Source organism: Oryctolagus cuniculus, chromosome 4, assembly GCF_051225735.1.
Source record: "Oryctolagus cuniculus isolate XC-2025 breed Fujian yellow rabbit chromosome 4, ASM5122573v1, whole genome shotgun sequence".
Lineage (NCBI taxonomy): Eukaryota > Metazoa > Chordata > Mammalia > Lagomorpha > Leporidae > Oryctolagus > Oryctolagus cuniculus.
In genome coordinates, this window is record NC_142870.1 from 12,498,875 (window position 1) to 12,514,677 (window position 15,803).

The 15,803-nt window shown below is 51.6% G+C and overlaps 1 protein-coding gene across 5 annotated transcripts in view; it reads left to right on the plus strand.

Moving 5' to 3' along the window:
* The first annotated feature begins 12,883 nt into the window (after positions 1-12,883).
* Positions 12,884-15,803, plus strand: part of URB1 (URB1 ribosome biogenesis factor) — a 79,752-nt gene continuing 76,832 nt past the window's right edge. For 4 of the 5 annotated variants that reach the window (XR_011387734.2, XR_011387733.2, XR_016232283.1 and 1 more), the window contains exon 1: positions 12,909-13,183. Coding sequence is in view for 1 of the 5 variants with exons in the window: in XM_070071878.2 (XP_069927979.2) it covers positions 13,042-13,183 (142 nt within the window). In the remaining 4 variants the exon portion in view is untranslated. Of the gene's footprint in view, positions 13,184-15,803 lie in introns of all 5 variants that reach the window. The other variant, XM_089330589.1, reaches the window with a different exon arrangement.

Sequence of the window (15,803 nt, forward strand, 5' to 3'; positions counted from 1 at the left end):
AAGTTCCACACTGAAGTCCCTGTTGGCTTTAGAAACCCGTGACCTACTTAAAATTGATGTAGGATTTCAGGAAACTGGTCTGAATCCATATCGATTCCTTGACATGCCTTACTATATTCTTAAACATATATTTTTTCATTTACTTTGTGCATAAGCCCTCCATTTGGTTAAATGTTACTCCTGTTTTCTTGTTCATAAAGAAGGCAGCAGCTTCATAAGTCAAGTTTTTGGGGGGCTCTTCTGAACGACCGAATTATCATTTCCCATTCGTGGGAATCTCTCAGTGTGGGAACTCCTGAGTGTCCAGGGGTGACTCAGGTTCTGGAAGAAGGCCTGGAGCCCATCCTGGAGGAAGCAGACATCTTTTTTCCCTTGGAGGCTGGGTGGGGCTAGGGTCCCCCTGGAGCCCTGAGGCTTCTGGGCACTAATTCAGTGCCTGCAGCAATGCTGCAGGAAGCTGGGCCAGCCTGGGGGTTCCTGAGAGCAAGGGGCAGTTTTTGGTGGAAAGAGGGGGGCCATCAAAGAAGGAGGTACCTTTCTCTGAAGGGAGGAGAGAACTTCCACTTTGACCATGGCCTTGTCTAATAAGGTCAGAGTTTGTGAACTCAGGAGGCTTCCATAGCCTTGGCAGCTCATGACAAGAGCCTCCGATGATCACTGACATCATAAATAAGAGTGTCAATTGTTAAACTGATGTCAATTGTTAAATCAACAACAGGGGTCACTGTGCACTTGCTCCCCATGTAGGACCTTGGTCCTTAATGTGTTGTACTATGAGAATTAACGGTAAAACTAGTCTTCAAACAGTACTTTATACTTTGTGTGTCTGTGTGGGTACAAATAGTTGAAATCTTTGCTTAGTATGGAGTTGATCTTCTGTATATATTAATCTTAATGAAGAATGGGATGGGAGAGGGAGTAGGAGATGGGATGGTTTGCAGGTGGGAGGGTGGTTATGGGGTGAAACACCACCATAATCCAAAAGTTGTACTTTTGAGAGTTATATTTATTAAATAAAATTTTCTAATAAAAAAAGAAAGCAAGGGGCAGTTTGTCTCCAGGACCACACCCCCATCCCCTCCCCACCCCCTCTCTCTTCCCTTCCACTTGGGAACCAGACATGCTTCTTGCTTCTCTGCCATCAGGCAGGACCGTGCGCTGGTGGAAGGAGCCGGCTGTGTGTCGGAGGGAGGCGCTCTGGCTCCAGGAAACCAAGCTTCCCTAAGTGCAGAGCAGTGGCGAATGGTTCGGCATTCAGAGGCTCAAACCCCAGCTCTGCCAAGATTGGTACTGTGGGTTGTGGTGGCACTTAGAGCGAGAAGGCCCTCAGCACGTTAGGCTCGCACAGGCGCCACCATGAGGAGGGACAAGGTCGACTTGTGGACTTGATATATTATGATGTCTCAGGCAGAAGACGCTACTCCGCTTTTTTTTTTTTTTTTTTTTTTTTTTTTTGACAGGCAGAGTGGACAGTGAGAGAGACAGAGAGAAAGGTCTTCCTTTGCTGTTGGTTCACCCTCCAATGGCCGCCGCGGCTGGCGCACCGTGCTGATCCGATGGCAGGAGCCAGGTGCTTATCCTGGTCTCCCATGGAGTGCAGGGCCCAAGTACTTGGGCCATCCTCCACTGCACTCCCGGGCCACAGCAGAGAGCTGGCCTGGAAGAGGGGCAACCGGGACAGAATCCGGCGCCCCGACCGGGACTAGAACCCGGTGTGCCAGCGCCACAGCTACTCCACTTTCGTGACCAAACACACTTTGCTGGGGCAGGCGTTGTGGTGCTGCAGGCTATGCCACTGTTTGCGATGCCTACATCCTGTATCAGAGGGCTGCTTCTGACCTAGCTCCTTGCTAATGCACTAGGGAATGGAGTGGGTCATGGTCCAAGGATCTGGGTTCCTGCCACCCACGTGGGAGACCTGGATGGAGCTCCTGGCTCCTGGTTGAGGCTTGGCCCAGCCCTGGCTGTTGCCAGTATTTGGGGAGTGAACCAACCAAAGATCTCTCTTCCAAGATCTGCCTTCCAAATATATAAACAACTCTTCAAACAAACCGCAAGGTGGTGACAGAAACAGCTTCCAAGGAATTCCTTTGAATGACAGTGGCTCTTATCTCCACGACTCCTCTTTCTGAACACCCCCTCCCCCCTCCTCGCTCCCTCCTTCCCTCTTGCCGCCTCCCTCACCCTCTTCCCCTCTGTGATTGACAGGTACACTTGCATTCTGGGACCTGGCTTTGCTATGAAATCCCCGCCAAGTCTGACTTTAGCTTCAAGTGCTCAGAGGCCTGGGGATATGGATGGTTAAATATAAATATATGAATATAAATATATATATCTCCCTTTCTTTTAAAAATGTTTTATTATAGTATAATACACATAACATAAAGTACACCATGCCAACCAGTTTTAAGAATATGATTCAGGGGCCGGCGCTGTGCTATAGTGGGTAAAGCCACTGTCTGCAGTGCCAGCATCCCATATGGGTGCCAGTTCGAGTCCCGGCTGCTCCACTTCCGATCCAGCTCTCTGCTATGGCCTGGGAAAGCAGTAGACGATGGCCCAAGTCCTTGGGTCTCTGCACCCACATGGGAGACCTGGAAGAAGCTCCTGGCTCCTGGCTTCGGATTGGCACAGCTCCTGCCGTTGCAGCCGTTGGGAAGTGAACCAATGGATGGAAGACCTCTCCCTCTCCCTCTGCCTCTCTGTAACTCTGACTTTCAAGTAAAATAAATAAATCTTTTTAAAAAATAATAATACAGTTCAGTGCTCAGTGCATTCATATTGCTGCACAAGCCTCGCCATCACGCATCTCCAGAACCCTGTCCATCATGCAAAACTGGACAACTCCCCAACCCCCTCTCCCCCGCCCCTGGTGCCACCCACAGGTTCGCTTTCCATCTGTGTCACTTCGGCTGCGTGCATAGCCATCTGCCCTGTGTCCTTTAGAGGCTGCCGCTTCGTTCTGCGAGGCAGCCTCCAGTTCCCACCTGTTGCCCAGGGTGAACAAAGGTCCCTTGCTTGTCTGTGCCACTTGGGCCCCAGCTGTGACCTTCTCACCTGGAAAGAAGGCGTGCACATATACACCCGGGGGATCTCCCCTAGGTCAGCAGCAGGTTAGAGAAACAAAGCCAAGCAAACCCTTAGCAAGAGCCTCTGGAATATGAGGGCATGGCAGAGAGGCCCAGGCCTGGTGCCCACGCCGAAGACCTGGAGGGAAGCCCTGGGTCAGGCCACTCCTGCACATCCGACCAGAGAAGCTGGCGAGGTGCTGCCAATGGCGCCCTCTGTAGGTGGGAATTTTAGTTTATGTCTGGGACTGGTGAGCGGCTCCTAACTTTAAATTTTAATTTCTTTTAAGTTGTGGTAAAACATACATAACGTAGCGTATGCCATCTCAGCCGTTCGCAGCGTGCGGCTCAGTGGCATTGAGTATATCTGCATTGTTGTGGGGCCATTGGCACCACCCATCCAGAGCGGCTCATGTCCCCAGGCTGAACTTCCCTGTGCATTTAGACCTGGCCCACAGCGGTGGACCATTCCGCTCTCTGTCACTGCGAATCTGAGTACTGCAGGTGCCTGATGCACGTGGAGTCCTACAGCACGTGTCCTTTTGTGACTGCTTATTTCGCTTAGTTTCATGTCTGCAAGATTGCGGGGTGGGTCAGGATTTCATTCCTTGTTAAGGCTAAAAAGTAGCCCCTTGTATTTATTTGTGCATCACACTTTGTTTACACTGATGGGCACTGACTGGGCTGCTTCCACCTCTGGGCTGCTGTGTATAATGCTGTTCCGAACATAGAAATACAAAGTGATCAAAGTTTTTATTTTTTCTTTTTTGAAATATATTCAGATAACCTTTTTTGTTTTAAATATTTTTATTTATTTGAAAAAACAGAAATACAGAAAGAGAAGGGGAGAGAGAGAGATGGAGAGAGAGAGAGACAGAGATATTCTATCGGCTGGTTCACTCCACAAATTTCTGCAAGGGTCATGGCTGGGGCAGGTTGAAGCCAGGAGCCGGGAGCTTCTTCTGGGTCTCTGATGTGGGTGCAGGGGCCCATGCACTGCTTTCCCAGGCACATGAGCACAGAGCTGGACTGGAAGTGGAGCAGCAGGGACTAAAATCGGTGCTCGTAAGGGATACTGGAGTTGCACCATTCCACAACGCCAGCAGCTAAGTGATCACTCTTTTCTTTTAAAAGAATTTTATTTATTTATTTGAGAGGCAGAGGTACAGAGATGCAGAGGCAGAGTGGACAGTGAGAGAGAGAGACAGAGAGAAAGGTCTTCCTTTTTGCTGTTGGTTCACCCTCCAGTGGCCAACGGGGCCTGCGCACTGCGGCCAGCGCACTGCGCTGATCAGATGGCAGGAGCCAGGTGCTTCTCCTGGTCTCCCATGGGGTGCAGGGCCCAAGCACCTGGGCCATCCTCCACTGCACTCCCGGGCCACAGCAGAGAGCTGGCCTGGAAGAGGGGCAACCGGGACAGAATCCGGCGCCCCGACCGGGACTAAAACCCGGGGTGCCGGTGCCGCAGGCAGAGGATTAGCCTAGTGAGCTGCGGCGCCAGCCCATCTGCTTATTCACTCTTCAGAGGGCTGCAATGGCTGGAGCTGAGCCGATCCAAAGCCAGGAGCCATGACTTTCTTAGGCCCACTAAGCCACAGCACTGGCCCCTAAATGATCACTCTTAAGGGAAAGCTTAAAGCTACCACAAAGAATATAAACCAAACTTCACCAAAGAGAATTCAGAATCAACAAAAACCAGTCTGGTGTATGACCTAGAGCAGAGATTCCCAAAATTTCTCTGTTCATGTCTCTCAATAATTTTTCATAATGTCCAAAGACAGAATACAGATACATACATACTCTCAACCACTATGTTTATTAAATAGATAGACTCAATGAGTATTTGTTTTAATAAGCAGAAGTTTGAAAAAATACACTTAAATTGAAAGAAAAAATATTTTAATCTTATCTTTAAATAACCATGTTTATTTACTAGTGAGGTGTGTGTACCCGTTGGGCATGGCACTCTTTCTTTCTTTTTTTTTTTTTTTTTTTTTTTGACAGGCAGAGTGGATAGTGAGAGAGACAGAGAGAAAGGTCTTCCTTTTTGCCGTTGGTTCACCCTCCAATGGCTGCCACGGCTGGCACGCTGTGGCCGGCGCACCGCACTGATCCGATGGCAGGAGCCAGGTGCTTCTCCTGGTCTCCCATGGGGTGCAGGGCCCAAGCACCTGGGCCATCCTCCACTGCACTCCCTGGCCACAGCAAAGAGCTGGCCTGGAAGAGGGGCAACCGGGACAGAATCCGTGGCCCAAACCGGGACTAGAACCTGGTGTGCCGGCGCCGCAAGGCGGAGGATTAGCCTAGTGAGCCGCGGCGCTGGCCATGGCATTCTTTCCACAACCTTGAACTGAGGTTGGACCCTGTGCCCCCACAATTCCTGTCCCATGTTGTTTTTTTAGTACTACTTGCTTTTTCTTTTTGATCACAGTAACTATTGAAAGCTCAGCTTCGCAAAGCCGTGACATCATCAAAAAGCAAGTAGTACAATCTACTGTTGAAAATAGGAACGCTCTTCAGTGAGCCAGTGGTTTGCCTGGCAAGGAACAGATGCCAAGAATCTCTGTACTCCCCTCAACTTACCAGAATATTCCAAGGAAACCCTTTGGTGCCCAGTTTCAGAACTGGAAATCCAGGCAATTCAGTTCAAGTCATGCGCACCACATGAATCATTTTCTGTCTGACTCTCCATCGATCTCATTCTACCACTCCTGCCCTCCTGCACTGCAGACTGCTGCTGCTGCGGTTTGGTTATGGCTTCAGTGTCCCTCCAGGCTCCATGTGTTGGCAGCTGGGCTCCAGGGTAGAGACGTGGGAGGGGGTGGAACCTCTAGGAGCTGGAGCCCACTGGGAAGTGGTTGGGTCACTCGGGACGCTGTTCTCAGAAAGAGATCCATATGGTTCTCCAGAGAGGGTTGTCACAAAACAGCCAGCCTGGTGCCTTCCCAGGCTCTGGCTTCCTGTCTCGCCATGTCATCTCTCCCTCTCACACAGGCTCCCACGCTGATCCCATCTGCCGCGATGGGACGCAGCTGCAGGGCCCTCACCAGAGCCAGCGCCATGCTGTTTCGGCTTTCAGCCTCCACGGCTGTGAGCTACATAGACCTCTTTTCTTTGTAAGTTGCCCAGCCTTGGGCATTTTGCTGTAATAATGGAAATCAGAATAATACACAGATCTCTGGGCCTTTTTGCTGTTGTTTGGCCACTCTGGTCTATCTAGTTCTTGCCTCAATGCCTTTGCCTGTGCTTGGCTTCTCCTTGGAATGCGTTCCCCATGGGTTGTCTGGACTCGCCTCCTGCCCCGCTAACTCATTCAGGCATCTGCTCTCTCCTGCCCTTGCTAGTGATCCTCGTCCGTTTTACTCCCCTTTGGGGCACTCATGCTGATCTGTCTGCCATGCTGTCTGTCTTCCTGCACCTCAGCAGGTGGATTTCCCCAAGCGAATCCTGAAGACATGATTACATTTAACATTAGCAGTTCAGGATTACTTCAATGTAACGAAGAAAAGTGATCGTGTTGATGTAATTGGAGTGTTAATGCATGAAAAGGAAGGAAAGACCAAAGCAGAGAAAGCCAATGCATGAAGTTGTCGCGATGCACTCTGAGACGTTAAAGGAGACGATGATGATGGAGTGGCACTGGCACTCAGCTGGTCTTCCAATCCTTCCATCTCTTTTTTCTCCATCTTGCTTTGTCTCGCTGGCCAGGATCTCCAGTAACAGAAAAGAGCGTAGATAGTGGAGAGCTCTGTCTTTACTATTGCTCCCAGCCATAAAGCAAGGGTCCCTCAAGTTTTTCCCGCAGGCATGACAATTGCTGCAGGTCTTTGTCATGTTAAGGGGTTTCTCTCAGTTCTAGTTTTCAGGAATTTTAAAGTATTATAAATAAGCATTTTTTCAAATGCCTTTTTTTAAGAGATTTTATTTATTTACTTGAAAAGTAGAGTTACAGACAGTGAGAGGGAGAGACAGAGAAAGATCTTCCTTCTGTTGGTTCACTCCCCAGATGGCCGCAACGGCCAGAGCTGCGCCGATCTGAAGTCAGGAGCCAGGTTGCTTCTTCCTGGTCTCCCACGCAGGTGCAGGGGCTCAAGGACCTGGGCCATCCTCCACTGCTTTCCCAGGCCACAGCAGAGTTGGATCGGGAGTGGAGCAGCCAGGTCTCGAACCAGCACCCATAGGGGATGCCTGCGCCGCAGACGGAGGATTAACCGACTGTGCCACAGCACCGGCCCCAAATGCCTTTTTCTATCTATTCAAATAATAATTTATTTTTCTCCTTTAATCCGTAATTGTGGCTATTTATTTGTATTTATGTCCACACATCCATATCTGTCATTGAAGCAGTTCCCTCCTCTCCTCCATCTGTATTGTCTTTGGCTTTGAACTTAGGGTTATATTGGCCTGTTATAAAATATGTTGGAATACTTTCTTCCTTTTCTGTTTCGTGGAACAAACTGAGCTAGGTAAGGATGTTCTGTTTCTTAGAACATTGTTAGAATTTGCCTGACGAATCATCTGTGTTTTGGAAAAGGTTTGATTGGCTTGTCATTTTCTTCAGTTGTTGGTGTATTTAGATTTTCTAGTGCTTTTTGTGTCAATGTTGGAACTTTTACCCTCCAACAGAATTTAGTTTCAAGGTTTTGGATGAATAGTTGTTTATAATACTTTTTATTATTTTAAAATCTGTGTTGTTTGTACTAATTTACTTCTTTTATGTTTTGTGGCATTTTTTTTTTGCATCATTTCCTTTTATCTTCCCAGCTTTGTCCCTAGAACATAAAAACCAAAACCAATCAATTTTTGGCTTAGGAATATTCTTTAGTGGGTTTTTTTCTGTTCTTTTGTAATTCAGTTCTGAGCTTACCTTTGTTTCTCCTCCCTTCTTTCCTGTTTAGGTTATTGCATTTTTTCCAATTTCTTGATTTGAACATTTTTGATTAGCTCACTTATTTTCAACCCTTTTCGCTTTCTGATGCCAAATTCTAAGCACTGTGTCCTCTGATCTTGATAATAAGGCACTCATTTTGCTGCATTCCAAGTCTTTCATAATTTCCCTTCTGCTTTCAAAGTATCATTTAGCAAAAGTCAGTCCCATTCTCATCCCACTTAGACTGGTGGGATTTCAAAAACCCAGCCTCTTATTATCAAGGTCTAACTTTCTTGCTTGATCAGACGGCATGCTGGTACAATGCTGATTTTCCGGGGTTTATCAGGGCCTCCTTTGTGGTGTAGAACATGGTCAGTCTCCAGGGCTATTCCATGTTTGCTGAAAAACCGTACATCCTCTGTTTGCAGAAATGCCTCTTCTGTCTATTAACTTGGATACATTTCTATTCAAGTCATTTCTTCTCCTGTTTCTATCTAATCTAATTTCCTGCTGTCCAGCTCATAGCACTGCTTTGTAAGGAGGGAGAGTAGGGGAGCCTAGCACACATAGCGATCCAAGCAGGAACAATCCCAGGGGCAGGCACTTCCCGGGGAGATCCGTTCTGGGGGTCGGGCTGTGTGCACAGTGGTCTGGGGGATTTAAGAAGACAAAACGCATCTAAGTCATGAGTTGTTTTTTTTTTTTTTTTTAATTGAGACTGGCTTCACGGGTATGGCTATTTTACTCCGTATTGAACAAGAAGGGATTTTTTTTTTTTTTTAATCTTTCTTCAGTTTTGTTTCAGGAAAAAAAAATGGACAAACTCAAAGCTCCTGGTTTTTCTCTCCGTTACTATCATTTTGATAGGAAGTATACAGCGATCTAGCCTGGATTATATTAAGGTGATGTGTCTGTTGCTCAAATAATCCTTTTAATTATAAGATGGCCTTGAAACATTTTATATCATTTTGGATTCTTGGTTTAACTTGTTATTGCAATTGAGCTCATACCCTCCACGGTGCTGTAAGTCCCCTGGGATGGGTACAGCATACTGTTTTATACTTTTGGATTTATTAAGGCTGGTTGTATAATGCAATATGCACAGTGCATATTGGCAGATATATTGGGTTCCGTTGAATCGAATTGAGGTTTACTTCTCTTGCATCCTTCACTGAAGTTCACAACGACTGTCTTTGAAATCATTGTTTTCCTTGTTAAAGCAGATAATTGATCTGTGCAAATGTCACACTAAATCACTCACTACTGGCACTGGCAATGTGGTGCCACGGGGGTTAAGCTGCCGCCTGCAGTGCTGGCATCCCTTGTCAGAATGTTGGTTCAGGTCCTGGCTGCTCTGCTGCTGCTCGAGCTCCCTGCTCACGTGCCTGGGAAGGCAGCAAATGACGGACCAAGTGCTTGGGCCCCTGCACCCGCGTGGGAGACCAGGATGGAGTTCTTCACTCCCGCCTTCAGCCTGGGCCAGACCTGGCTGTTGCCGCCATTCAGGGAGTGAACCAGCTGATGGAAGATCTCTCTTTCTGTCTCTCTCTCTCTCTCTGTGTCTCTTCCACTCTGCCTTTCAAATAAATAAATTTTTAAAAAATTGGTGGTTTCTCAGTTTGAGTCTCTCTTACAATTGAAATTACAGAGATCAGAATTTGCATAAACAATGCTATACCTCGCCTCAACATGCGATTGAATTAACAAGCCTTTATCCAGATGAAACAACGCAGGACAAATCAATCAAAACAGCTTTACTTTGTGTACAGTAGTGCATTCTTCTCACATTCTGAGTCTATAAAGGATGCGGTTTAACATGAACTTGACGTGGGTCCTGACTGAGCGTCTCCTTTCACGCCTTTCTAGAACTTGAGTCTATCACTGCAGATTGAAAGGAGCAAGGAACACAATTAACAGGTGTGAACGTGCGGTGTGAATGTGCAGTGTGGCCTCAGGAGAGGAACCGGCAGGCTCCTCGGGTGGGACGCTTCCCTCGGCTAATTCACCGAGGTCCAGGGGGTCCATTCATGGGATTACTGACTCAGAAGTCTCGGACACTGTTCTAGGAGTGAATTGGTCCTTTAGGGTAGACTCACATAAATCACGCACAAGACCCAGGTCGATGTGTCCAGTCATCCATAGTCATATTTATACAGACATCTACTTAGCAAGCATTTGTTGAATCCTATGGTGTTGTGGTCTGGGCAGTGCGAGGCGAGCACTGAATTTTGTTGTGTGCCAGTCTACAGTCCACATTTTAATAAAGAATATCTACTATCACAGGGTGATAAGGTCAAAGGTCAAAGGAGGAGGGTAAGGAGATAGAGAATGGGGGATGGAGAGATCGAGGCTTTCCTCAAGGGAGAGGCTGAGCCACAGGGAGCCCAGGCAGTTTCGGGGGAGGGAACAAGTGCAAACGCCGAGTGGGATTCCAGCTTCCAGTAGCCCAGGAACAGGGATGCTCAGTCTGTCACAGCTCAGAACGCCCCTGGGGACTAACCCGTGCAGGCCTTTTCTATGCAGAGCCACGCCACTCCCTGGAGGTGGGGTGCCGAGCCAGAGTCTGGGCAGAGGGCTGTGACCTGGTGCCAATGACTGCTGGCACTGGATGGTGTTCCTGAAGCATCTGCCTGGGCTTTCTTACCCATTTCCTGCCAATCAGGGTTGTCCCTGGCTGAGGCTGGGATGGGCACTGCCAACTCCGATTTCTTGAACTTGGGGCTGGATACACTGGGTGACTTCTGGCTTCCCCTTTAGCTGGGCAATCCTGGCGACTTCCTGGCACTAATTAATTGTGAGGCAAATCAGTCCAGAACAACCGTAACTTGCCCAGGGTCACACAGTCAGAAACTGAAGCTTTGACTATGCTGCTGTCTCTTTTGGTCGATTTGTCCCGGCAGAAAACCAAGCTGGTGTGACAACGCACCAGAGAACCGATGTGGACCAGAAGTCTGTTTTCGCTAAGAGTAAGAAGAGTGGTGTCTTTTGCAGTCTGATTTTGAGCATATCCCGTTCTCTTAATATTGCAGCCTCCGCTCAAATCAGCAGGGGCAGCTCCCTCTCTGACATTCCCATACGCAGTGGCTGTGGTCAACACTGGGTGCCTTTTTCCAGTACAGTCTAGGAAACCCCAACAGGTCCCAAAAGGCCACTGTCCTCAGATGCTCAAAATACATCTACTGGGGCGGCGCTGCTGTGGCGCAGCGGGTTAATGCCCTGACCTGCAGTGCCGGCATCCCATATGGGCACCAGTTTGGGACCCGGCTGCTCCACTTCCGATCCAGCTCTCTGCTATGGCCTGGGAAAGCAGTGGAAGATGGCCCAAGTGCTTGGGCCCCTGCACCCACGTGGGAGACCTGGAAGAAGATCCTCGCTCCTGGCTTCGGATTGGCACAGCTCCGGCAGTTGTGGCCAATTGGAGAGTGAACCATCGGATGGAAGACCTCTCTCTCTCTCTCTTTCTCTGCCTCTCCTCTCTCTGTGTAACTCTGACTTTCAAATAAATAAATAAATTTTACCAAAACAAAACATCTACTTGCAGAGCAAAAGTCCATATTTGCTTGGCCTAGAGGACAGCCTGGCAAAGAATTCCAGGAATCATCAAACTCGTCAGCTCTTAGCTGATTTGACTGCATACTCAAGTATTAAGTCGTATTTTAAAAATGCACCTGCCTGTTTTCACATTCAATTTTTTAAAAAAATATTTATTTGTAAGGAAGAGTTACACAGAGGAGAGGCAGAGAGAGAGAGAGAGGTCTTCCATCTGCTGGTTCACTCCCCAGGTGGCCACAACGGCCAGAGCGGCACCGATCCGAAGCCAGGAGCCGGGAGCTTCTTCTGGGTCTCCCATGCAGATGCAGGGTTCCAAGGACTTGGGCCATCTTCCACTGCTTTCCCAGGCCATAGCAGAGAGCTGGATCGGAAGTGGAGCAGCCTGGACTCCAATGCCAACTAGAACGCCGGCACTGCAGGGGGCGGCCTCACTAGCTAAGCCGCGGCACCGGCCCCCACTTACTCATTTTTACCTCCATTTTATTTCAGTGCATGTAGTGCATCCGACAAGTCAATTAAGGGCATCTTACACAAGTACAGTGCACTTTTTCCCTTTCAAAGCATTTTTTCAAATATTGCATCCTTTACTGTTCCAAGGCAGTCCCAAGGGTTGGGCAGGGCTTTTATTTATTTTCAAAAATTTTCCCTTCACCGTTCACATCTGCTGGTTCCTCCCGCAACAGCAGCGGGAACTCAGTCGGTGTCCCTCGTGCGTGGCAGGGGCCCAAGGACTTGAGCAGCAGCAGGAAGCCGGATCGGAGGCGGAGAACTGGAACCGCGCACTCCGACGCGGGACGCGGGCGCCCGGAGGCAGCCAGCTCCTCGCCGTCTCTCTCTTCCACCGATGGGATTTAGATGTGGAGGCCCGGGCCGTCCCCTGCCGGTCTGCACCCTCGTCCCCCTCCCCGAGACCCTCCGTCCAGCCGCGCGGTCCCAGGAGCGCAGCGACTCCTACCCGACCAGCCGGTCTGCTCTTAGCGGGTGGCCGCCCTGGGGCGGGGGTCGGGGGCACCTGCACAGTCCTCGGCCAGGCGTCGGGGCCGGACGACCTCCCAGCTTAACTAACCACGCCTGCTGGTCAGCGAGCCAGAGGGAACCCACCCCCAGGCGCAGGGCGCGGCGCATCCCGGAGCGCGTGAGGCAGGGTCTTCAGATGACAGCTTCAGGCGCCTGCGGGTCCAGAACCAAGTCCCTGCCACGGCGCACAGGGTCGGAGGGAGACGGAGTCTGGGAGTTCTTCCGCCACGGGGCTCCGAGGCGCCGGCGTGAGCCACAGCCACAGCGACAGGCGGAAAACCAAAAGCGCCCGGACTCCGTAACCTAGCAACCCCGCTGCCCCGCCCTCCCGGGCCCCGCCCCTTCCGCCGGCTCCGTCCTCGAGCCCCGCCCCTTCCGCCGAGCCCGGCTCCCAGAGGCCCAGCGTCTTCCGCACGCCCCGCCCCTTCCGGGCCATGTGTAGGAGCCCAGGTGCGTGTCAGCCCTGTGCACGCGCCCTCTCTCCGGCTTCCCCCCGCAGGTGCGTGGTCGACGTCGCGCCCCGGCCTCGCTGCGATGGGGGTTCCCAAGAGGAAGGCCCGGGGCGGCCAGGACGGGGCGGCCTTGCCAGCGGGAGCAGCCAAGCGGGCCCGCAAGGAAGAGCTCACGGGCGTGCAGTTCAAGGCTCAGCTGAGGGACCCGCAGAGCGCCGCTGCGGGTGAGTGCGGGGCGGGAGCACGTGCCTGCCCGGTGTTCTCCGTGTGCGGGCAGCGTTCGCGGCCCCGAGGGTGCGAGCCAGGCTTCCGCGGCTGCGGGGAACCCAGGCCCCGGTGATTGGGCCCGCACCTTTCCTCGCCGGGGAGCTGTCCGGCCGCGCGCTTGCTGTTGTCAGGAACGTGAAGCCGGGGTGCCCCGTCGGGAGCACCCTGAGCCTCCAGCCCCGCGCTGACCGCTCCCGGGCAGCAGAGCCCAAAGCCGGGCCCGGGGCCCAGTGGCTTCCTGTGCAGCGCGGCCGCCCCTCGCAGCTGCCTGGCGTCACTTGGAAAAGGTGCAGGTTGTCAGGGAAGAAATACCAGTGAACGGGCTGTGTGCAGACGTGGTCAGAGTGCTAAAATTAAACAGGGCCGGTGTTTCCCCCAGGTTAACGGGATGATGAAGTGTAGCGGTCAGACTCGCCTCGATTGCGATTTTTCTCCTACAGAATTTTTTTTTAAGGTTTACTTATTTTTATTTGTTTGAAAGGCAGAGTTAGAGGGAGGGAGGGAGAGAGAGAAATCGTCCACCTGCTGGTCAGTCCCCAGATGCCTGCAATAACTGGGCTGGGCCAGGCCGAAGCCAGGAGGCAGGAGCTTCTTCCAGGTCTCCCTCTGGGTGACAGGGGCTCGAGGACTTGGACCATCTTGTGTTGCTTTTCCAGGAGCGTTAGCAGGGAGCTGGATCGGGGCAGTCGGGACAAGAATCAGCACCCATATAGAATGCCAACGTTGCAGGTGCTGGCTTAGCCCTGTGCACTACAATGCTGGCCCCTCCTACAGGTTTTTTTCTTTTTTTAAAGATTTATTTTGGGGCCAACACTGTGGCATAGTGGGTAAAGCCACCACCTGCAGTGTTGGCATCCCTATGGGCTCTGGTTCAAGTCCCAGCTGCTCCACTTCCCATCCAGCTCCTCGCTGTGGCCTGGGAAAGCAGTAGAAGATGGCCCAAGAGCTTGGGTCCCTGCGCCTGCGTGGGAGACCCGGAAGAAGCTCCTGGCTCCTGGCTTTGGATCAACACAGCTCTGGGCCTTGCGGCCATCTGGGGAGTGAACCAGCAGCCTCTGCCTCTCTCTAACTCTGCCTTTCAAATAAATAAATAAAAAATAAAAGATTTATTTATCTGAAGGCAGAGTTGCAGAGAGGGAGAGAGATCTTCGGTCCACTGGTTCACTCCCCAGATGGCTACAACAGCTGGGGCTGGGCCAGGCCGAAGCCGGGAGCTTCATCCTTGTCTTCCCTCATGGGTGCAGGGGCTGGAGGACTTGGACCATCTTCTGCTGCTGCTTTCTCAGGTGCCTTGGCAAGGAGCTGGGTGCCCATATGGAATGCCAGCGTCGCAGGCTGTGGCTCAGCCCGCTGCACCACAATGCCGGCCCCTCCTACAGATTTTAAAAAATATTTGAACACTGGCCAGTGGTAGTACAGGATTCTACGTTTCACTCACTCACACTTCAGTACGTACTAGGGGCTTTTATTTGGTAGGGTAGCGGTAAAAGGATGAACACAAGTCTGACGTGGGCCCTGCCGCTGTGGGGCCCACAGTCGGGCGGGGGGAGGGAGAGGGCAGTCCACAATGTCGCATTCCTTACCGGTCCAGCCGGGTCCTCCAGAGCAGAGGTGCATGGAGCTTGGGGATGCTTGACGCTGCTTGCAGCTCAACCCGGGGGACCAGAGAAAACTCCCAGAGGAGGCGGCTTTTCAGGAGCGGTGTGGGGTGGGGCAGGGGTTGGAGCGTTTCTGGCAAAGGCAGTCACGTTTTTTTTTTTTTAATTTTTAAGATTTATTTATTTATTTGAAAGTCAGTTACACAGAAGGAGAGAGAGAGAGGTCGGTCTTCCATCCGCTGGCGCACTCCCCAGATGGCCGCAACGGCCGGAGCTGCGCCAATCCAAAGCCAGGAGCCAGGAGCTTCTTCCAGGTCTTCCACACAGGTGCAGGGACCCAAGGACTTGGGCCATCCTCTACTGCTTTCCCAGGCCACAGCAGAGAGCTGGATCGGAAGAGGAGCAGCCGAGACTTGAATCGGCGCCCATATGAAATGCCGGCACTGCAGCCACGGCTTACTCACTACGCCACAGCGCCGGCCCCAGCAGTCATTTTTGCAAAGGTCCTTCGCCCTGTTTCATAGAGACCGCCACGGCCCGCAGCTGCTGCCTCATGCCGACAGGCGTCGGTGCAGGTGAAGGGCGGACCAGGAGATTCGGTGAGGCCGATGGCACGGGTGGAAGCGTGACTCCCTCGTGGGAGGCTCTGTTGGTTGCTGATACGCTTTCGTGACTCTCGAGGTGGCATTGCTGGGAGCTGGGGTGCAGCGGGTGCAAGCTGGGGGAAGGTTCTGATGCCGCTCCCTACCGTGTAGTGGAGGAAAGGGCTGGGTGTCACACGGTGCAGACCCCGAGGGCTCGGGGTGCGTCGGCGTCGGCGTCAGGAGGAGGAAGCCGTGTGCTTCAGATCCTGTGGTGGAAGTCCCATCCCCGCTTGCTTCTGTGTCCCCGTGACAGGAAGGGCTAACTCTGGTCACCTGGGTGCTCCTGCAGGTGCATCTGCCTCTGTCCCGCTGGGCCTGGACGCGTCCCCTCCATC